This window comes from Vombatus ursinus, unplaced genomic scaffold, assembly GCF_900497805.2.
Source record: "Vombatus ursinus unplaced genomic scaffold, bare-nosed wombat genome assembly UNPS02009205.1, whole genome shotgun sequence".
NCBI classification, from domain to species: Eukaryota; Metazoa; Chordata; class Mammalia; order Diprotodontia; family Vombatidae; genus Vombatus; species Vombatus ursinus.
The window spans coordinates 55,573,856-55,598,296 of NW_020948983.1; the positions used below are offsets into that span (position 1 = coordinate 55,573,856).

The window sequence follows — 24,441 nt, forward strand, 5'->3', positions numbered from 1 at the left end:
GCCTCGAGGCCACATGTGGCCCTCTAGGTCCTCAAGTGTGGCCCTTTTCAAACTTAACTATGAAGTTTGGATTCAGTCAAAGGGCCACACTTGAGGACCTAGAGGGCCACATGTGGCCTCGAGGCCACAGGTTCCCCACCCCTGAACTAACCCCTTCCTCTTTCATCACTGTCTCTGACTGGGTGAACTGTTGATAAACATCAGGAGAGCTGGGGGCATTTTTAATTGGCCCTCCTACCATTGCTATCTGGCCTGGTGCTAATGGCTCAGCTAGCTAGTACCAGTAAACATAAGAATGCTGGAAGTTAAAGGATGGATCTCCTCTTCCTCTCTTCAACTTACTCAACATAAGAGAAAGTTCTGAGCTATAGTATAAGGATGCAAACTGTATAATGCTTTTGGAAATGCCACTTATCCTTTGGCACGCTATAAATAATAGAAAGTTAAGGGGATGGAGAAGAGTTTCACCTGGGACCTGAGCATCCATAAACATTTCTGTATAATTTTAGCCCTTTCCTAATTACATAAGGACAAGGATCACCTTGCATTTTATAGACAGGGAAACTGAGGCCTAGATGGATGAAGTTAACAGACGTGAAATTCCTGATTCCTAATCCAGGGCTCTTTGCACTATACTCTGCTGCCTCTATATGACATAATACTAAACTGATGAAGAACCATATGCCTGATGACATCTTAGGCTACTGTCTAATAATGTTATTTAATTCTTATATTGGCACATAACCTTTCATGTACTCATATCTTGTTACTCCAACTAGACTGTAAACTGCTTAAAGGCATGAACTGTATTTTATATTTATTTGCATCCACTCTCTCAGCTCAAACCCCCAAACTAAGTACTCTGTGCATATTTGTCAAGTGATTAATTTATTTCCTCTAGTTTCACTACCTTTGCACTCTATAACTGGAAATTCTTCTCTAGAGTTGCAAGCAGACAACTCATTCCTAATGGAATAGAAGGCAGCCTTCTCCTCTGAAGGTAAATAATAGGGAAAAGTGTGCCACACAAATGAGAATCATAGAATTCTGTTTGGGGAACACAATGGAAGCAGAGTCTTGTGAGGTTCTACGGTCACCTGTCCTTAGCTCTTCAAAGCTGCAAGAATATGAATAATTGATTCACTTTAATAAAGACATATTTGCTAAATGTTTAACATTTTACATATAACAAAGCAGCAATAGCTGTCATTTTGAAACTATTTTAAAAGTTGTAATCAAATCATAAAGCACAGAGTAAAAAGACAAACAATTGCTCAACTTAATTGTTTTGTCATAAAAGGTATAAAGCCAGAGAGGCATAACGAATGAACTTAAGGAGGCCTTTAATTCATTGTAATTTCTTCAGAAAACATTAAACATTAAAATATGCGGGAAAAACAGTCACATTCAACTTTAGTAACCAAGGAAATTTTAATTTGTATTAGTCAGGATGAAATTCTTTGAGTCCAAGAGATTGAGCAAGATTAGTCAAGAGAAAAAGAGAATCTCTGAGTTGGAAGACAACCTACGAAGATTATCTAGTGCAGCCTATATATCCAGGCTCAGATCTCAGTACACACAAAGTGTACTGTGTGAAGGGAACTCCGGGCCTAACGAGGCAGCCCACCCCACTCAGATACAGCTCTAATTGTGAGGAAGTTTTTGTTATATCCATCAACCACTAAGTCCTCCCTGGAGGCCAAATAAAATAAGGCTAATTACTCCTCCACCAGCTAGCCTCTCTAATACTTAATGATAGCTATTATTCATGTTCCCCTTCACCTTCCATCTAATACAAGATTACCTCAGAGTACTTACATGTTCACCAACAGTTCAAAGCAAAGATAGCACTGAAGCATACCAACCCACTTCCCCTTCTTACCTCACCCCAAATAAACTTTACCCAATAATAACTCAAATTCTACTATTATTAAAGCAAGACCATGTTCAACTGGCATGTGGTCCTTTTTCAAAATTCAAAAGTAGGAGAGATAACAATTTAAATCATTAACACCTTAGTTTACATTAGCTAATCAGATGCTTTCTCTCTAACCCCAGGGGTGATAACTAATGACATCAGTGGGTACCTAGAAGGGAAAGGCAGTGAATAAGGAGAAAATGCCATAAAAAGAATAAATGAGACATACAAAACTTTCCATCAGCTCATCTATTAACTGATAGAATACTTAAATTCTACACCTTGCATTTTCGATGCTGCCCATAATACTTTTTTAAACACACATACCCCAGATCAGTGAGTGGAGGCTTATCTCTTCCTCTTCTATAACAAAGGTAGATCTGTGGCCCCACAAGGCTTCCATTATTGAGATCTGCTGACAATCCAGTTGGGGTAACATCTATACAGGTATAACCCTTTGGTACCTCTTCACCAAGAGATTTAATGATAACTGTCACATCTGTGACAGGTTCTTTTGGTTTAGCTATTTTATGGCATGCATCGTTGAAGTGAATTTCTTCTTCAAGAGGCTTCGAAATATCAGTCAACCCTGCTACAACAAAATAATCAGCCACACGAGGTCCCTTGTTTTCAATCATCTTCTATTACAGAAGGATACATCTGAAAAGAAAATGGAAGAGACTAATATTCTCTGCAACATCAGGTAAATTTAAATGGCTTGTGTAAATACAAGGGTGGATTATAGCAGACAGATATATTCAGAAATAAACACTGGCTTTATATTTTCATTGGATATCACCTTTAAAAGCCTATCACTTATTTATGTTAATAATCATAATTGATCAATACTTTAATAGCAAAATTCTCTTATGTCAGTTATCTAGTTTCATTTGGCTCCTTTTTCTTTAATTAGAAGAAATTGCAATACAGTCATATCTTCTATATCTCCATTGTGCAAAGGGAAAAGAAATTTAATATCCTTCCCAGGTAGACTACAGCATAATGAAGCAACAAGCTACAGTGAGCTGAAGACTGGTCTCAGAGTCAGATTCAGGGCCCCCACCTCTGACACACACTGGCACTGTGAATCTTGGCAAGGCACATCATCTCTCAATCCCCTAGGCAACTCTGACTAGACACTGCAGAAGGGGCCCTGTATGATAAAATCACATTTCCTGTTCCATTTTATTCTCTCTCATCCTAAGCAGACTAAAATCCTTGTGGGCAAAAACTTTACAGTGAATTGTTATATAATATTTTATAATGCATCCCCTTATTTATATCATCATTATAAAAACTTACTCTTTGAACCCATTCTTTAAAGTGAAGAGAGTTGGACTAAATGGTCTCTAAAGGACCTTCCAATTCTGAAGTTCTATGACTCCTTTAAAGCTAATTTAATGAGTTACCTTAATTTATGACATATTTATGGCATAGTGAATTTCTATTTCAGAAAGAGTTGGTAAATATCCTCATTGTGTGCTAGGAAACTAGTACAGAATTTTCTATGTCAAGACAATTTTCTTTCTTTTTTTCCCCATGGGGATATGTCTTTATTTTCCAATTTTAAAAGGTAGGGAATACAGAGGATTACACATTGTGAACAATTAGAGACCTCAAGGATCATTTAGTAGAAGCCTCTCATTTTAGAGAGAAGAAAACTGAGGCTAAGGAAAGCGAAGAGGCCAAGTCAGGGTCACAAGGTCAGTAAGGCAAAGGTAGCCAGCACTGGACCAGACCTCTCAGAGGTGGGGGATGGTCCGATCAAAGATTACAGTTAAGTCTTCTCTTGGCCTTGGGACAGGGCCTAGCTGAGCACCTAGGAGGGGAGGAGGCCAATAATCTTTGGTTTGGGGACTGTCTGGTCATCCGGCTGGGAGTGATGTAGGCCCCTGGTCCCTGGATCTGTCTGGGTCCCAAGTCAGGCAAGAGCTGACCACTAGTGCAGCCAGAACTCCCTTCAGTTTCTGGACTGAGTCCTGCCTCCGAGGGCTGTAAGCATTGCATGCTGTGAACCTAGGCTGGCCCAGGGGGTATCTGGGGCACCCTGGTTCCAGAAGATACTCTCAACTGCAAGTGAGAGTCCAATTTCTTCTACTCAGAATTGTGTATTATCTGGGCATAATCTATATCTTTCTGACCTGGGAAGTGCTAGATGGAGCTCCTTGGGGAAATCTGGGCCTTTTCTGGCTTGAGTAGATCAAGGGGATTTTCACCTGGGAGATCCAGGGAAGATAGAAGGCTACACTGTTTCACCAACTGGGGGTGAATAGGGTCAAGCTCTATCTGTATCTTATTTTCACAGGTTATAATCAGATCCTTTACTTCCATTTTGGCTGCTGGAAGGATGGCAGCTCCCTGTGGTTGATGGTTGCAGTGGTGATGGTGTTGGCAGAGGGTGTCAGGCCCCTTTTCCATGAGGGCTGCTCCCTTCAATGACAGTAGCAAGGGCTGCCCACCAGTTCAGGATGAAAGTGCGTTCATGTCATATTACACATGAAAGTGACCTAGGTTAAGATTCCATTCCTCACTACTACATCCCTTGGGGAGGGCAGGAGTTGTTTCTTTCTTTGTTTTTTCAATGTCTGATCTCTTTAATCCCCAAAACCCCGCCCAATCAAGATGCTTTAAGCAATAGGGGCTTAATCAATCTTTGCTAAAGGAGTGAGCATGTGGAATGGGCTGCCAGTGCTCTTCTAACTGGGATTCTCTATTCTAACGCCAGAGGGCTTTTGGTGGGGGGATACGAGGATGGTTGTCTGGCTACTGAATGGGCCGGACGGCTTCTGCTGTCCTTTCCGGCTCCGAAGGCTTGGAACCCTGAGAATGAACGAATGAAGGGAGGTGCTGGCAGTGATAGACAAAAGTGCCCGAGAACTTCTCCACAGGGTTCTTGGACAGGCCGAGAGGGAGAAAGGGAGAGAAAAGGGAGGGAGAAGGGGGGAAGGGGGGAAGTGGTGTGAGGAAGAAAGGGGGAAAAGGAGAAAGAGAGAAGGGGAGTGGAGAGGAGGGGGAAGACTCAAGACAATTTTCTTTAGAGCTCTGTAGATCTTATGTATCATTTCTGACAGGCAAAAAATCTCTGAGTGAGGTATCATTAATTGGTGCTTAAGAACTCTAGAGTTGCTTTCTAAATTGATATTACTAAGGGAGCAATTTTGAGAAGGCGCTGCTAATCACCTAATGAGAAAAATTCATTCAACCTTTTTCAAAGGTCATTATCTTATATGCTTCTATCCTAGTGGATACCCCAAAAGTCATAATTAACTGATTAATTTTATGTAAAAAGTTTTAGAAAGCATTCACATAAATAAGTTAAGCAAGTTTTCATTAAGTCTCATTCGTATGAATGAATGTCAACAAATAATGGAGGAGATACTGCCATTCAAAATTCCTACAGCTAACAAGGATAAAGTATAACATTTGAACCTTACACAGTCTTGCAAATGTTGCTTTGAAAAAAATAAACTATCCTCTGTCACGAATTGATTCATCTTTGCTCACTGCAAGGAAGAACAGAGTAGACAGAAGCTATATATTTCAGAGGATTCAATTCAATTAAACATTTTTTGAGGAATTGTGTTAGGCATTGGGTATACAAAAGCAAAAATAAAAGCATCCCAACTTTAGAGGATGCAAAGAAAGGAATGATTAGGACATATGGAGGTTGATCTGTATTCTGGAATTCTCATCCCTAAGGCTAAACAATAGAGATTTCATATATCTTCGGACCTAAGCTTCCTTCTCCTTTAAGAGGGAATTGGACTAGATTAACTTTAAGCCTTCAAGCTTTATGGACCTATGATTTTTTTTCTCCTCCCCAAATGATGAAAAATATCGCATGTTGAGATACTCAAGTATGTAGGATTTTGCACTTGGTATTAGACATATTTTGTATAATTAAAGTATTATTACTATCAGCCACAAAAAGATTAAACACTATCTGAATGTCATGAGGCTGGATATTATAGAAATCAAATTAGTCAAAGTCCCTGCTCTATTTTAAACATATAGTCTTAGTGGAAATACTCACTAACACATCATCTTTAGAATCACTAAAAATGTAATAGTTTAATGTACTCAATGTAACATTAAGGTGTATTTGTTTCTTATTGAATATATACTCTACTTCCATTAGATATTAGTGGAATTTATAAACACTTTTTTGGGTTAGTTTCTGAATGGGAAACTGTTCACTATGGGATATATCCCAGCCAACACCAAATGCTCCTGGATGGCTGGCAGTAGGAGGGGAGGGATTTTAGGATGAGATAGTTTGTCCTGAAGGATCCGATCCCCCTTTTTCCTCAGGTCCTTTTCTCCTACATGACTGCTTCTCAGCCCACCTTTAGTACTGCTTTTCTTTTCACACGTTCTTTTTTTTTTATTTTATACAAGAAGTTTATTTAAATGACAAGATGTTTGACTTGAAAACTATCCAGGATTAATTTCTTTATAGTAATTTATCCCTATTGAGAGACAAAGATTGCCCTACATCTAACAGCTACATACAAAAAAGTTATAAAATCATCCTTTGTTTTACAATGCTAAAAGAAAAACATTTAAATTATCCAATCAAACGAGGCAGGCAAGGATTTTTTTGTGGGTTTTTTGTTGCTGTTGTTGTTGTTGTTGTTGTTGTTAAACAGTGAGAGCAAAATAACTTACTGGAATATAAAGGTGAAAGTTGAATGAGCATGCCACTAATGGAGAAAAGGGATATTTTCACAGAACCAATTTGTTTTTTTTTTCCCTCCCTATCTCTATTTGATGTTGATCAAAACATACCATCGAGGGGCAGCTAGGTGGCACACTGACCCTGGAGTCAGGAGGACCTGAGTTCAAATCAGGCCCCAGACACTTGACACTAGCTGTGTGACCCTAGGCAAGTCACTTAACCTCAACTGCCCTCACAAAACAAAACATACCATTGGCCATTTAGTTTAAAAAAAATTAGGCATTATGCCTGTGCACATACATCAGTTACTTTATGTACAATAAAGGAATGGGGGAAGGGAATCAAAGAAGAGAGAAAACTATACTGCAGTAGTCAGGATGTGGATGAACCAGATCTTGGTTTTCTAATTGTGGATGGATTGTTTTCCTTGGAAGCACAGTTCTGGAGTAGAGGTGGATGTTCTTTTTTTAGTAAGCACCTCCTGTCTGCTGCTGGAATACCTCAATTGTATCTTCATCTTTCATTTCCAACTGTGCAGGTGTGTCTGTTTCATTGACTGGTTGCCCATCAAATCGGAATCTGATCTACCTCACTGACAAACCCTATCATTCACAATAGGCTTTCATTAGTTTACTAAGTGGTGTGTGCCTCTTAATCTTAAATTGCACCACTGAACCCTGCCACCTTCAAATTAATGTGGTCGTTGCTTTCAGTCTTGACGCCTTCCTTCGGCTTTTTGTTGGCCATGGCAAGTCTGGGGGGTCTCCTCAGCCACCACTTCACAAAATAGGCCCCAGGATGGTCCACTCCAAGGGAACAGAGGGAGAAGCAGCAGCAGCAGGAGGAGGAAGAGGAGGAAGATGATGGTGGTGATGGTGAGGAGGGGGAGGAGGAAGAAGAGGAAGAGGAAAGCCACACTTTCTTAAGTAAGGACACAGTAAGAGAGTACCTGGCTGCTCTTGATGAGTTTATGTCACCTACCCAAGATTCATCCTATGGTACTGAAAGAAGAGGCAGTCTCTAATTTTTCAAAGATCATAAAGAACTGCAGAGGTATCACCAAAACAAATAAGTGCAATTGTCCTGAATGTCAACAAGCAGAAGAGAATGGAGTCTGTAAACTACAGATCAGTGAGCTTGACTTTGATTACATGTAAAATTCTAGAATAGATTATTATAGGTAATGCCAGACAAACCTCTTTTCCTATGAGACAGTGTTATTAGACAGATAGATGAGAGGAATACTGTAAACATAATTTTTAGGAAAGCATTTGACAAGGTACTTCATCTGGTGCCCAGAACTGAACATAGTACATTAGATATAATCTGACTAAGGCAGGATATATGGGACTCTTTCCCTTGTTTGGGATATTAAACTTTTAAGAAACGCTGCTGTGGACGATGGCAGCTTTTTTTGGCTACTATGGCCAGTGTGGACTCATATTGAGCTTGCAGTCCATGAAAACTCTTCATATAGTTTTCACAGAAATTGCTGTCGATCCACAATTCCCCCATCTTATGCTCATAAAATTAAATTAACTCATGTGAAGGTTATTTTCCTCATCAAAATTCATCTTTTTTGATTCAACCAATTGTTATAGCCTAAGATCTGTTTGGATCCTAACTCAGCTATCCAATCCTATAAATTTAACTTTCAATGGCTTGAATTTACCCAGATGGCTCTGGAGGAGAAAGTGAGGCTGGTAACCTTGCATAGCCCTTCCTCACTGCAATCAAAGTCAACTGCAAGTCATGTCATCATCTCCCTGATGTCATGGTCCTTTTCGAGAACAAAGGACAAAATACAACTTGTGATCCATTAGTAACTATTTAGGGTCCAGCTATTCAACCGGTTCCAAAGCTATTTAATTGTACTATCATCTCACCTACAGACTATTACATTTATAATAACAGCAGGATAGACTTTGTCAAATGCTTTGCAAAATATTAGTTCAAACCTCATGGTATAGTGCAGAGGTATCAAATTCGTGGCCTGTGAGCCAAATCACAAAACTCTAAGTGCAGATGGAACCAGATTAAAATACAATTGGGAAAATTAACAAAATTACAAAATAAACAAAAATAGAATAAAACATAGATAATGTTAATTTGCGGTTTTCTAAATCAACGTGTGGCCAGTAGAAGTCTGCTTCTGTTTGAGTTTGACACCACTAATAGAAGATGGGGAATCAGACTTGGAGTCATGACGATTTAAGTTCAAATCTTGCCTCAGACATTTACCAGCTCTGTGACTCTAGACAAGTCACTTAACCTCTGTGAGCCTTAGTTTCCTCATTTGTAAAGTGAGGGGGTTGGACTAAATGGTCTTCTAATTCCCCTTCCAGCTTTAAATATAAGATTCTATGAGTCAGCAGATCACTTTTGTTGAAAAGACAAAATAAAAGCTACAGAAAGACCATGTTGCAATGCTTATCCAATTCTTATACATCATCCCTCAAAATTCTACCTAGCCCCAATATTTCTACTTTTGTTCTCATTGCTCCTTAACTAATTACTAGAAGCTATATGATTGTGATAAATTCTGAATTTGGGATGGTGTAATGGAAGTTCATTTATATTTAGAATCACAGAATTTGAGAGCTGGAAGGGACCTTAGTGAGCCATCTAGGCCAACTCAAACATGAAGTCTTCCAAGGAGGGGGAACCCATGACCTCTTGAGGCAGCCCATTCCACTTCTGGGCAGCAAGTTTTTCTGTGCATCAAGCCTAAATCTGCCTCTTTGTAACTTCCACTAATTGTTCCTAGTTCTGCCTTCAGGAAGTGATTGCTTGCCAGGGAATGAGGGCAAAGTCCCAGCCCATAGCCCTCCTGATCACACTCTGCTCTCAGCATCCTCTGCAGCTTCCTACAGCTCCACCTGCATCAATTACATAGTCAGCCTACCAATCTCCCCACCCCCTTTTCAGGCATTTACTGCTCTCTGACATCCTGGTAGGACTGCATCTTGAGGCCAAACCCCTATGGTTGATGATAACCTTCTAGAACTCATTTCTAAATGATTAATGAACTCTCACTCCCTCATATGCTCCCCAATCCAGTGATTCTGAACTATTGTTCAATCCTATTTTCAGTCCTCCATTGACTACTGCCTTCTTCTCTTAACCTAACCACTTGCCCTCAATGTCCCATTCTAAAGCTATCCACCCCTTTCACTGTGCTTTTTGGAATACCTGCTCCATAGGTAGCAAACTTGCTTTCATTTCAAACCTTTTCCTTTCTCACTCTTTCCATTTTCTTATACTCAATGAGACCTAGCTCCCATCTAATGACAAAGCTTCCCCTGACCACCCTTTCTAGTAATGGTTATACTTCCACTCATACCTGAGACTCACTGGTTGAAGTAAGGGAATTGGAACACTCTTTGCTCCCCATTGCCACTTTCAGGCTCTCCTTCTATTACCATCACTCAGTAACCTCTCCTCCTTTGAGGTTCATTCAATCCATATTTGCTACCTAATCAAGATTATGGTAGCTGTTATTTACGAACGTCTAGGACATTCTCATTCTTTCTTCAATGAATTCAGTGCCTGGATCATAATCTTTCTCTCCTGCCCAACTTCCGCCCTCACACTAAGGAACCTTAACATATATGTGTATGTATGTATGTGTATATGTATATGTATGTCAACTGCCCTCTTTCCCTTGATATTCCCTTGATATGAAAACCTCTAGGTTTTCATGGCACCACTCTCTCCTTTTTGTTTTTCTATGTGTCTGACCACTACTGTATCTCCTCTTGCTGAATCTTCATCCAGGTCATGCCCACTAATTGTGTGTACCCCCAAAGCTCTGCTTTGGGCCCTCTTCTCTTTTCCCGCTAAATTATTTTGATTGATGATCTTATTATTTCTCACGGACTCAATTATATATGCAGATGGCTTTTATATCTACTTATCCAGGCCTAACCTCTTTCCTGACATCTAGTCATACAACTCTGTCTATTGAGCAGCTTAAACTGGATGTCTTATAGATATCTTCAATTCAACATGTCCCAAACTGAGCTGATTATCTTTTACCAAAAAACTTCCCTCTTCCTAATTTTTTTATTAAAAGTAGGGACTGTTTCCTGCCTTTCTTTGGATCTCCAGTGTTTAGTGCAGCACCTAGAATATCACAAGGTCTTATTAAATGTTTGTTGACTTGACTTCTAAGGCTAAGCCAAATGTGTTCTATGGAACCTCTTCCACATGACAACCTTTCAAATTGACGACAGTTATCATGTCTCCCACTAAGCCTTCTCTCTTCCAAGCTAAATATCCCCATTTCTTTCAACCAACCGTCATACAACACAGACTCAAGACCTTTTGTTATCCTGGCTGTGCTCTCCTAGACACTCTTCAGTTTATCAACGTCCCTCTTAAACCATAGCATCCGAAATTTAACAAAATGCTCCAGATGAGGTCTGAGTAGGTCAGAGAATAACAGGACTATCACCTATTCCTGGAAACTGCCCCTCTTAATGCAACTCAAGACTGCATTAGTTCTTCTGGCTATCACATCATACTGCTGACTCATACTGAGCTTGCAGTCACTAAAACCCATTATCTTTTTCATAATTACTATTTATCCATCCACCTGCACCTTGAGTTCAGAAACCTGAGTTTAAACCCCAGCTTTAAAATTATCTGTATGAGAATAGGCAAGCCATTTAACACCTTCAGGTCTTATTTTCCTCATTTATAAAATGAAGATGTTAGACTACCTTATCTTCTCTTCTAATTCTAAATCTTATGATATTCAAATGAGTGGTCAAAGGAATTACTTGTAGTAAAACAGGAAAGTGTTCTTTAGTGCCAGTATAGTTATCTCCAGGATCACAGAGAGACTTCTGACACACATCTCCCACCAGGAATTCTGGAATTCATCATATTTCCTGAATTATCTAGTTCAAAAAGGCAGCAAAGTTCATAGGTGGCTAGCTTCAGAGTCAAGATGTCCCAGGTTCAAGTTTCACTTCTGATATATGGCTGTGTGACAATAGGCAAGTCACTTAACCTCTCAGTATTCCAGACAACTCTCTAAAATGATAAATTGCTAGAGCTGCATTGGTAGAGGTGGTTTTCTCACTGGGAGCTCCCTATACAGATGAAATCACAAGATCAGACCCCTCCTACCTAGTCTCCATCCTTCTTGCAAAAATAAATTCTAAAGGAATCCACGAATGAATATGGTAGGTCAGTTGAAAAGTGACAGTCAACTCAAACAGGTTGGTCAGGTGATAGAACTCACCAGTATCATTGACAAAAGGCTCCAATAATTTTTCCAAGATACATGCTATTACTTCATTTATTATACTAAATTGAACTGACATGTCTACATTTATTCATTTGTATGTTAAATTTGTGTTGTCCCTATATTGTTATATGTTTCCTCATCAGTAAAATGAGGAAACAATACTTGTACTATCAACTTTAGGGTTATTTTGAAGAGTATACCTACAAACTTTTAATAGTATATAAATGTGAATTATCATTAGGGCTTTCCAAAGATACAGTGTTATTTTTCACTACAACAGCACAATTCTCAAAGTTCTAAAGAACCAGCATCATGTGGTCTAGAATAACAGGTCAATCTCACCCTACAAAACAAATGAAGATTGTTCTTGAAGCATGCTGGCTCAGATGACTTGGGTGTCAGATCATTTCCACTATGGCAATGATGCTCACTATAGACTACCCAATATGGCCAAACATTTACTGATTCTTCCAGGCCCTATTTTTCATGCTCTGTGCTTTATAGCGTATGTATATGTATATATATATATGCATGTATATATATATACGTATATAGCTATATAGCTCGTTTCAACCACATCCATGTCAAGGTTCTGTTTCATTATGTAAGTAGGGCCTATGTTAGTTTATAGCACTTTGCACAGTTATCATGTACATGTAAATCTGAAAACATATTTTTGTATCATAATTATCAAGATATAAGAACTTTTTAAAATTTAGACTCTGACTTAATATTACTTAGCCTAGGGTTACTATCAAACTATCAATGACTGGCATGTACATTATAGTTTCATAGCCATCTCTGAAAAGAGAATAGGAAGAAAAAATCTTAATACTTAAATTTTATTTTCTTATGCGTAAAAACAATTTTTAACATTCTTTTTTTTAAAGTTTTGAGTTCCAACTATCCCTCCCTCCCTTCTCTCCCCCCTCAAATTAATAATTTGATGTAAGTTATACATAAGCAATCATATAAAATATTAAAATTTATTTTCAAATGGTATTACTAAGTGGTTTTTTGGAAGCTACCAGCATAGAAACTGAAAATGAGGAATTATACTTTTAAGTGAATGATTTAAAAGAATTAAAACAAACTTTAGTAAAAATTATTAGGTTTTCTAGTATACTAGAAATACTGTCTAGCATACTAGATAAACTGTCTCCAACTATCTATTGGGCTGCTCGAACTGGATGTCTTGTAGACATCTTAAAACTCAACATGCCCCAAACTAAGCTGATTATCTTTTTCCAAAAAACTTCCCTCTTCCTAACTTTCTTATTAAAGGTAGGAACTATTTCTTGCCTTTCTTTGCATCTCCAGTACTTAGCACAGTGCCTAGAACATCACAAGCTCTTATTAAATGTTTGTTGATTCAACTTACAGAGCTAAGCAGAACACGTTCCGTGGAACCTCTTCCACGTAACAACCTTTCAAATACTTGAAGACATTTATCATGTTCTCCATTAAGCCTTCTCTTTTCCAGGCTAAATATCCCTATTTCTTTCAACCAGTTATCATATGGCATAGACTCAAGACCCTTCATCATCCTGGCTGTCCTCTCCTAGACACTCTCTAGCTTTCAGACAGTGATTTCATAGTATACTAGTTTGATTAACTTTAGTTTACAATTGAATGCTCCAAATCATCATTAAGGATAATATATGTAACTGACTTTTATTATGTAATATTTTTAAAGTCATAATACATGTTTAAAATGATAATAATACCTTTCATATTTATTGGCAGAGAAGCAAATTATATCATTCAATTTCTATGTCTTGTCTCCTTGAGGAAAAACCAATACCACAAAGTTAAGGGTTGACAAAACACAAAATCTAGTTGGCAGCATTATAATTTTTTTCAAGCTCTGAATCTGTTCATTTCTCTCAAGCGTATTCTGATGCTTAAAGCATATACTTTTTTTTTTTACTTAAAAAGCAATTCATTTCTTAAGAATGCTTCTGCTTTAAATTTTAAGGCATAAGCATCATTCAAGATGACAAGGCATGGAGTACTGAAAACCTCTGCTAAGGAAATATACAATTAACAAACACTGCCAGTAATTCCATGGGAACAAAATACCTCTAGTGGTTTATAGCACCCCTCACATCCCAGAGAAGGGGTTAAATATGTGATTATGACAAATCATGTGGTACCATGTGGCAACCTAAAACAGCACAACTGTTCCATTTTAGATTCTTTGGAAAGTATTGTGGGAAAACCATTTCAAGTCATGTACAAAAATTTGGCTTTGATTCAATACGTCATAGCAATGACCACTGCACTAAAGCATATGTTATCCAAACAATTTTGGGTTTCTCAAAACACGAATTTGATTCAAGAACTCTCCAAATAATTACAGTAGTATTAAACCATGAAATAACTTAGGATAAGGAACAGAAATATACTGTGTTGAACCAGTGTTGGGGGAGGGGGGGAGATTCCCTTTTAAAAATCTTTTTTGCTCAACTTGGAGTAGTTTTCAAAGAATTTTTAATTGATGGATGTGACTAAATGACCTCTTAAAATTTTCAGATACTGGCTTAGTTAGTGCTCATTTGAAACTTACCTCCAAATTTCTTAAGACCAGCAAAACCAGAGGAATGAATATCTCTGTGAATAGCTTACAGAATAAGACTGAGAGTTCAGTTACAGGAGCTTGTAACTTCAACTAATGGAAATAATGAAAACTGGTCTCTGTTTCCTCTTTCTATAACTATCTAAGAATTCTTCTGTTTGCAGGCTCTCCCTTCCTCCAACCCCACTCAGTTAATCAGTAGAAAATGCTTAACATTTGCCCCTTAGGTTAGATTATAAAAACAAGAAAAGACAAGAGTGGAGATATTAAGGAAAATTCAGAAGGAAATAAAAACTATTAGAATAGCTTTTAAAGTAATGTTGAATTTATTACATATGTGTGTGTATGTGTGTGTGTGTACCATTTCCTTCTGAATTTCCTTTTGTTCTCTGGTGTGCATTAAAAAAATGCTTCAATGGCCCTCTTGAACGTCTTTTCTTCTTTCTGGTGGAGGATGGGAAGGATGGAAATATTATAGATAGCTGTTCTCTACGTCTTCCCCATCATGAAAAAGAAGAAAAAACACAATCCTTGTAACAAATAATCCTAGTCAAGCAAAACAAATTCTCCTATTTGTCAGGTCCAGAAACGTATGTCTCATTCAGTCCAGCACCCTCCTGTCAAGAGATAGGTAACATGCTTTATCATAAGTTCTCAGGAGTTATGATTGGCTATTACATCGGTCAGAGTTCTTAAGCCTTTCAAAGTTAAATTTTCTTACAATGTTGTTAGTATATAAGTTGTTTGTCTGCTTCTGCTTGCTTCACTAAATATCAGTTCATACAAGTGTTCCCAAGTTTCTTTGAAACTTTTCAACATTTCTTATAGAACAATTAGATTGTATCACACACACACACACACACACACACACACACACACACACACATATACATAATTTGTTTAGCCATTCTCCAGTTAATAGGCCTCCCCTGCTTTTACTTCTTTTCCACAACACAAAGAGCTACTATAAATATTGTTGTATGTATGGCTCCTTTTCCCCTTTCTTTGGTCTCTTTGAAGTACAGGTCTAGTAGTGGCATTGCTGTGTCAAAAGATATGCAGTTTAGTTACTTTTGAGGAATAGTTCCAAGTTGTTTTAGAGAACGATTATACCAAATAACAGCAGCACTGGTGTGCCTGTTATCCTTCAGTCCCTCTAAAAATTGTCATTTTCTTTTTCATCATCTTTGCCAATCAGAGAGGTATTAAGGTAGAAACTCAGAGTTGTTGTTGTTGTTTTTATTTTTTTTAATTTTTTTTTAAGGCAATTGGGGTTAAGTGACTTGCCCAGGGTCACACAGCTAGTAAGTGTCAAGTGTTTGGTCTGAGGCCGGATTTGAACTCAGGTCCTCCTGACTTCAGGGCCGGTGCTCTAACCACTGCACCACCTAGCTGCCCCTCAGAGTTGTTTTAATTTGCATTTCTATTCTGCTCATATCCTTTAACCATTTATCTATTGCAGAATGGCTTTCATTCTTATATATGCATCAGTTCCATATATGTTAGATATCAGACCACTATCAGAGAAACTTGCTATAGTCAACTGTAGTAACTCTCAGTCAACTGTTTTCCTTCTAATTTTAACTGCACTGATATTCTTTGTGTAAAACTTTTCAATCTTATGCAAAGTTGTTCATTTTATCTTTTATGATCTTTATTCCTTATCAGGTCATGAACTCTTCCCTATCCATAGCTTCAAAAGGCATTTTGCTTCCTTCATCCTCTAATTTGATTATATTTATAATCTATCCATTTTAGAGCTTACTATGGTACATGATATAAGATTTTAGTCTAAACCTAATTTCTACCAGACTGATTTCCAGTTTTCCCAGTAAATTTTATCAAATAGTGAGTCCTTACCACAGTAGCTGGGATCTCTGGGTTTACTGACTCATATGTTCCAGTGGTCACTTACTTTTGCAAGTCATATACCTATTATATTTTGCTGACCTTCTTTTCTATTTTTTAACCAGTATCCAATAGTTTTGATATTTACTGAATGGGAATATAATTTGAAATCTGATACAGGCAGGCCTCTGCCTTCCCACTTTTTTTTCCCATTATTTCCCTTGAGAATCATGACATTTTGTTCTTCCAAATGAATTTTACCATTTCTTCTAGCTTTCTAAAATAATACTTTAGTTGTCTGATTGGTTTGGCACTAAATAAGTAAATTAATTGAGGTAAAACTATGCAATTAATTACTCTGTTTATTTAAATCTATATTTGTTTCTGCAGAGAGTTTTAGATATTTGTATTCATATAGTTCCTAAGTGTGTCTTGGTTTGAGACTTCCTAAATATTTTATAGATTCTTTAGCTATTCTGAGTAGAATTTCTCTTTCGAGCTCTTCCTGTTGGGTTTTGTTGATAAGGCTGCTGATTTACTGAAGTTTATTTTATATCATGCTACTTTGCTATAATTATTATTTCAATTAATTTTTAGTTGACTTTCTAAGGTTCTATGTGAAAAACTTGTCATACGCAAAAAGCAATAATTTTCTTTCCTCTTTGCCTATGTTTATTCCTTCAATTTATTTTTCTTGTCTTATTGTGGCTATACGCTAGAATTTCTAGCACTATTAAATAATAGTGGTGACAACAGACATCCTTGCTTTACCCCTAATATAACTGGAAAGGCCTCTAAATTACCTCATTACACATAATACCAACTCTTGGTTTTAGACAGATACTATCTACCATGTTAAGAAAAAATTCATTTATTACTATGCTTCTTGGTGATTTTAACAAAAATGGATGAACTATTTTTTCAAGTCTTCTCTACAATTATTCTCTCTATATTCTCTCACTTGGTGATTTCATCAGTTCCCATTCAATTATTACCTCTAATCAGATAATTCCCAGATATATATATTGGTCTCCCTTATGATCTTCAGTGCCTCCATGACCAACAGCCACCTGAACATTTCAAACTGGATGCTCCATAGGCACCTCAAACATGTCCAAAACAGAATTCATTATGTTCTCCCCAACTTTCCTCTCTTCAAATTTGCCTATTACTGTCAACGGCACATCCTCCATCATTCCTTAGGTCTATAACTTCACTGTCATCCTATATTTCTCAAGCTAACTTAGGTAGCACAGTAGATAGAATTTGGGCTTGGAGTCAGGCAAACCTGAGTTTAAATCCCAACTAAGTCACTTCTTTTGTTGTTTAGTTGTTTTTTGGTCATGTCCAACTCTCTGTGATCCCTTTGGGGTTTCTTGGCAAAGATACTGGAGTGTTTGCTATTTCCTTCTCCAGTTCATTTTATAGATGAGGAAACTGAGGCAAACAGGGTTAAGTGATTTGCCCAGGGTCACACAGCTAGTAAGTGTTGAACTCAGGAAGGAGTCTTCCTGATGCCAGGTCTGGCACTCTATCCACTGTGCCACCTAGCTGCCTCACTAAGTCATTTACTGGCTATTTTACCTTGGGTGAAGCATTTAACCTCTAAGTCTCCTTTTCCTTATCTGTCAAATGGGGATAATAATGATGCTTACTTCTTGCAGGTTATTGTAAGAATCAAATGAGATAATATATGTGCAATGCTTAGGAAACCTTAAACTGCTATACAATGATAGCTATTATTATTATAATTCATATATCCAATTCAGCTGCCAAATTGTGTCATTTCTACTTTCAAAATATTTCTTTTATACTGAGGGAATTCTTATTTCTCCACTCACATAGCCACTCCCCTAGTTTAGGACCTCATTACCTCTTGCTAGAACTATTACATTAGCTTTCTAAGTGGTTTCCCTGATTCAAGTCTCTCCTTACTTTACTCTATCCTCTATATAACAACCACACAACTATGAAAGTGATTTTCCTTCATCTTAGAACTAATCATGTCATACCTCCTATCGAATAAACCCTGGTAGCTCCCTATTACCTCCAGGATCATATATAAAAGTCCTTTTTTCAAGTTTAATACTCTTCACAAGGCCCCTTCCACAGAATCTACAGTCTACCCCTACTGGCCTACTTGCTATCACTCACACAGGGATTACCTCCATGTTTAAATATAAAGTCCTTTGGTATTTAAAGCTCTTCACAACAACGCCCCTTCCTGTCTATCTAGTTTTCTTACACTTTACTCCCCTTCCAAGGCCTCTATGATCTACCCATCCTGGTCTATTTTGCTGTCTCTCACACAGTCCTTTGTTCTGGCTACCTCTCATTCCTAGAATGCTCCTTTTTCTCATCTCATCTTAGATTATCAGGCTTCCTTCACTCTCTCACTTACCTTCAATCTCTCCCTGTCTAGTGACTGCTTCTCTACTGCCTAGAAACTTGCTCATGTCTCTCCCATTCTCAGAAAACTCTCACTTGATCCACCCATCCCTGCTACTGTCCTATATCTCTCCTGCCTTTTCTGTCTAAGCTCTTTGAGCTGTCTACAATAAATGCCTCTACTTCCTCTCTTCTCACTCTCTTCTTAACTTTCTACAGTCCGGCTTCCAACCAAAACTGCTCTCTCCAAAGTTACCAATGAATTCTTAATGGTCAAATCCAACAGCCTTTTCTCAATCTCCATTCTTCTTGACTTCTCTACAACTTTTAACATTTTTGATCACAGTCTTTTCCTTCTTCTCTTCTCTCTAGGCTTTTGGGACACTCCAATTCATCCTCCACTTAGCTGATAAAGTTAGTTTCCTAAAGTGCAGGTCCAATTATGTCATCTTCTCCCTCTCCCCATGAACTCTAGTGGATCCCTATCAGCTCTAGGATCAAATGTAAAATCCCTTGTTTAGCACTCAAAGCCCTTCATAATCTTCTCCCCAGCACCTTTCCAGTCTTTTAATACCTTATACCTGTCACATGATCCACTGATACTGGCATCCTTAGGGTTTCTCAAACAAAACAATCCATCTCCCAAATCTGGGCATTTTTACTGGTTGTACTTCATGCATGGAATGATTTCCTCTCCTCATCTCTGCCTTCTGGCTTCCCTGAAGTGTCAACCAAAATCCTACCTTCTACAGGAAGCCCTTCTCAATCGCTCTTAATTCTAGTACCTTCCCTAGGCTGATTATTTCCTATGTATCTGGTTAAATAGCTTGTTTTTACAGTTGTTTGCATGCTGTCTCCCCCATTAGACTGTGAGCTCCTTGAGGACAGGCACTGTCTTTTATCCTTCTTTGTATCTCCAGCCCTTAGCATAGTGTCTGGCACTATGTTAGTATAGGTGCTTTAAAAATGTTATTGACTGACTAACTTCAAGACTCAGATCAAACAGCATCTCCTGTAAGAGATTCTTCATGGGTCCCACAGTTGCTAGAACCCTGCCTGCCTTCTAAGATTCATCTTTCATCTACTCTCCATATATTGTACCTATTGTACTGTATGTATGTAACCATTTACTTGCTGTCTCTCCCATTAGAACGTAAACTCCCTGAGGGCAGAGACCATATTTTACCTTTCTTTTTATCTCCAGCACTTAGCACAGCGCCTGGAACATAGTAAGGGCTTAATAAATGCTTACTGATTCACTGGTTACTCCTCTTCACATACTCAACTGCCTGGTCAAACTGGCCATAACACACAAAATTCCGTCCTCCATTTTTATGCTCTTGTACTGGTTGTCTCCCACAGCTGAAATGCATTTATCATCACCTTTACCTCTCAGGGTTCCTTTTTTTCTCTCAAGGCTCAGCTCAAATGCCACTTTTAACATGAAGCTTTTCCTGATCCCTCAGTTACTTACGCCTTCTCTCTTAAATGGCCTTGTATCTGTCTTGTATATGCCTACTGCTTACAAAATGAAATTAATGCTTACAAATTAAAGAAAACATTCGGTTAACTGCATTACTTATAAAATGGGGTATATATTTAGTTCTTTGAAATTTCTGGTTTATCCAGAAAATAGTTAATTTTGACTATTGCTAAAAATCTCTTCAGGAATGTATTATTAATTTGCATTCCTACCTCTATTAAAAACAATAAAAGTTAACTATAAGTAACATAACTGAATCTTTCAGCAATGATTTAGGATAGTTACTATAAACATAAATTACTACATATGTATATATGCAAAATATATACATATATATACATTGGCACGACGAATTCTGATGGTATAGTGTAGGCAAAAGAACCAGATGATTTTTAGAAGTCTAATAAAATTTAAGGGGTCTAAAAATAATATTGGCTAACAGGGCCCTAGGTAAAATTGCAACGTAGAAGTTTCTCTTCAGTATTTTCCACCTGCCCTATGGCAATTTAAAGCTCCCTGCTTCTCAAATTTTGATATGAATGACTGTTAGGCTTAACCTTCCCTGAGGCTATTCCTATTTTAAAGAGGAACTTACTAAGCCAATGAATCTATAACTGGTGAAGACTGGAAGAGATATTTTTGATTCAAGCCTTCCTTGCTGCAGAACATTTGTCCTCTCATTTTTGAAAGATTATATAACCTTGGTGTAAATCTTGGACAAGAGAATTAAAATTTTGAGCTGTGAAAAACCTAAGAGAATATCTAATGACCAAATGAGAGATAGAGAACGTTATGAAAAGCAAAATGAATAATTTTGATTACATTAATTTTTTTTTTTAGGCAATTGGGGTTGGCAATTGACTTGCTCAGGGTCACACAGCTAGTAAGCGTCAAGTGTTTGGTCCGAGGCTGGATTTGAACTCAGGTCCTCCTGACTCCTCTATCCACTGTGCCACCTAGCTACCCCTGATTACATTAAATTGAAAAGTTTTTGTACAAACAAAGCTAATGCAACCAAGATTATGAGGGAAGTAGAAAACTGGGAAAGAATTTTTACAACCAGTGTCTCTGATAAGGACCTCATTTCTAAAAGATATAGAGAACTGAGTCAAATTTATAAGAATACAAGTCATTCCTCAACTGATAAATGGTCAAAGGACATGAATAGGCAGTTTCAGATGAAGAAATTAAAACTATCTATAGTCATATGAAAAAATGTTCTACATCAGTATTGATTAGAGAAATGCAAATCAAAACAACTCTGAGGTACCATATCACACCTAGCAGATTGGCCAACATGATAAAATAAGAAAATGATAAATGTTGGAGAAGACATGTGAAAATTGGAGCATTAATGCATTACTGGTGGAGTCGTGAACTGATTCAATCATTTTGGAGAGCAATTTGGAACTATGCCCAAAGGGCTATTAAAATGTACATACCCTTCGACCCAGTAATAGCACTTCTAGGGCTGTATCCCAAAGAGATCATAAAAATGGGAAAAGGACCCACATATACAAAAATATTTACAGCAGTTCTTTCTGTGTGGCAAAGAATTGGAAATTGAGGGGGTGCCCATCAATTGGGGAATGGCTGAACAACTTGTGGTATATGGATGTAATGGAATACTACTGTGCTGTAAGAAATAATGAGCAGGCAGACTTCAGAAAAACCTGGAAAGACTTGTATGGACTGATGCTGGGTGAAGTGAGCAGAACCAGGAGAACACAACACAGTAATAGCAACATTGTGTGATGACTGACTTTGATAGACTTAGCTCTTCTCAGCAATACAAGGATCTAAGACAACTCCAAAGGACTCATGATGGGAAATGCTATCTACATTCAGAGAAAGAACTATGGAGTTTGAATGCAGATCGAAGCATACTATTTGCTTTATTTTTTTTCTTGTTTTGTTTCTTCTTTCTTGTGGTTCCTCCTTTCTTGTGGTTCCTCCTTTCTCGTGGTTCCTCCTATGGATTCTAATTCTTCTTTACAATATCACTAATGTGAAAATATGTTTAATAGGAATGTATATGTAGAGCCAATATCAGATTGCATGCCATCTTGGGGAGGGAGAGAAAATTTAACACTCAAAAGCTCATGGAAGCAAATGTTGAAAACTAAAAATAAATTAATAAAAAGAGGCAATATCTAGTCCGGTCCTCTTATTTTACAGATGAAAAAACCTGGATATAGAGAGGCTAAACAGACAAATAAATAGCTCACATTTATAAATTACTTTTACGTTTACAAAGCCCTTTCTCCACAATAATCCTGAGACAGAGACAATACAAGTCTTATTATCCTTATTTACAAATGAGGAAACTGAGGTTCAGAAAAGTTAAATGACTTGTTAAGTCATCCAGCTATTTCATAGAAGAGCTAGTATAGAATCCAGTATTTCTGGTTTCTGATTGTTCTGTAGAACAACTCTCTTTGGTCAAACTATATAATATAACCTGATTTTTCATTTAGAATATATAATCATTATAACTACGATGCTTCTAAGAAGTCTGACTGAATATATACTGACCCCCAAGTACTTGGGCAATTATTTTTAAATATAGCAGTTTATTTTCTTATCACATTATAAAATTTTATGAAAATAGTGACAGATGTGCTTTCTTTTTATAGCTATTTGAAGGAACTAGTTAATCGAAATTTCACTGTAATTTATTACGAATACAAAAGACAGTTAATAGAAACAATCTACAATAAAAATAAGAAAACACTTACATATCACTGAAGGTCTCTGTCTCTGAAGTGGTACCAGATGCTAACTTCAGAACACTATAGCCTCCAGATCTTGAAGAATTCTGATCTGAAAAGAATAATAAAGTTTAAATGAAGTCTTGCCAAGAATTGTTAACATGTCTAAAGGTTACATATTAGAGAGCTTATCAAATTTATGATCACTAATTTCTTTGTTAATAAATGCAAAGAAAATATATTTCAGTATACAGTCAAAATGTTGATAATGATGGTATTTAAGATGACATTTCACTGTAAATATGACTTTAACTAGGGAAGACACATGATAGAGTAGAAAGAACAATGTACTTAGAGTCACAAGACCAGTTTCAGTTTTGCCATCAAAGCTCATGATTTGATCTTACTGAATTTTTTTTCACTAGAAAATGGATGTAATAATACACCCTCAGATTCATCCTTCAGAGGGTTATTTTTGGAAGAATACAATGAGATCACCTATTCCTGAAGTTCATATCTGTCCACGTCACTCCCCCCTACTCAAAAAAGTACACGGTTCCCAACTACCTACAAGATCAAATATAAATTCCTGTTTGGCTTTTAAAACCATACAACCTAGCTACTTCCTACCTTTCCAGTCTTCTTGCAATTTATTTCCCTCAACATATTCTATGATCCAGTGTCACTGGTCTTCTTCTATTCCACAAACATTTCTCTACTCCCTGTCTTTACTCTGGCTGTCCCCTAGGACTGGTATGCTTTCCCTCCTTGCCTCTCCCTCCTGGTTTTCCTGGCTTCTTTCAAGCTCAGCTCATATCCCACCTTCTATAGGAGGCCTTTCCTGGTCCCCTAATCCCACTCCTTTTCTCTAAAGGGTACTTTCCATTTACCTTACAATATATTTATCTTGTATGTACAACTTCTGCATGTTGTCTCCCCCATTAGAATATGAGCTCCTCAAGGGCAGGGACGATATTTGTGCATTATTGGTATCTCCAGCACTTAGAACAGTGCCAAGTACATAGTAAGCACTTCATAAGTGATTATTGACTTGACTAATGTATGTGCAAATTCTTTGTATCTTTAAAACATCATATAAATATGTGGCATTATTATTCACACATTTACATTTTATATAAAATGAAAACATTTTAACATGTAACATCTCATATAAAACCCAAACTTCAACAAAGGGCAACTTTCACACCCATTAAATATATACTTTTCAAAAACCAATTAGTGGAAAGAGGAAGAAAAAAGATAAAAGTAAGAGATTATATACCACACCCTCTACCAAAAAAGGGAAAAAAGTACTCATGTGAAGACATTCAAGAACATAAAGTATATATACCTCTGATATGGTATAAGACAATTTTCAGTCTGAGAAGCAGCACACATTTTTTTTGAAGCACACATTTTTAAAGAGATTTTTTTAAGCATAAAGTTGGCACAACTGGACTTAACATAACTTTATTAATCAAAGGCAAAAGCCTTTTGACATCTGTCACAATCTTCATGATACAAATAAATGACAAATGAAGTGAATCAAAAATTTTAATGGATTATTAGATTTTCCATTA

General features: G+C 37.3%; 1 protein-coding gene and 1 pseudogene across 6 annotated transcripts in view; both read right to left on the bottom strand.

Moving 5' to 3' along the window:
* Positions 1 to 24,441, bottom strand: part of DENND4A (DENN domain containing 4A) — a 145,826-nt gene that overhangs the window by 96,171 nt on the left and 25,214 nt on the right. For 5 of the 6 annotated variants that reach the window (XM_027851561.1, XM_027851562.1, XM_027851564.1 and 2 more), the window contains 2 exons: positions 22,889 to 22,973; positions 2,246 to 2,578 (listed from right to left, as the gene is read on the bottom strand). In XM_027851561.1, the coding sequence (XP_027707362.1) occupies positions 2,246 to 2,556 (311 nt within the window). In that variant the 5' untranslated portion in view covers positions 2,557 to 2,578; positions 22,889 to 22,973. The remainder of the gene's footprint in view (positions 1 to 2,245; positions 2,579 to 22,888; positions 22,974 to 24,441) is intronic. The other variant, XM_027851563.1, reaches the window with a different exon arrangement.
* On the bottom strand, positions 7,064 to 7,343 carry LOC114035450 (annotated as a pseudogene).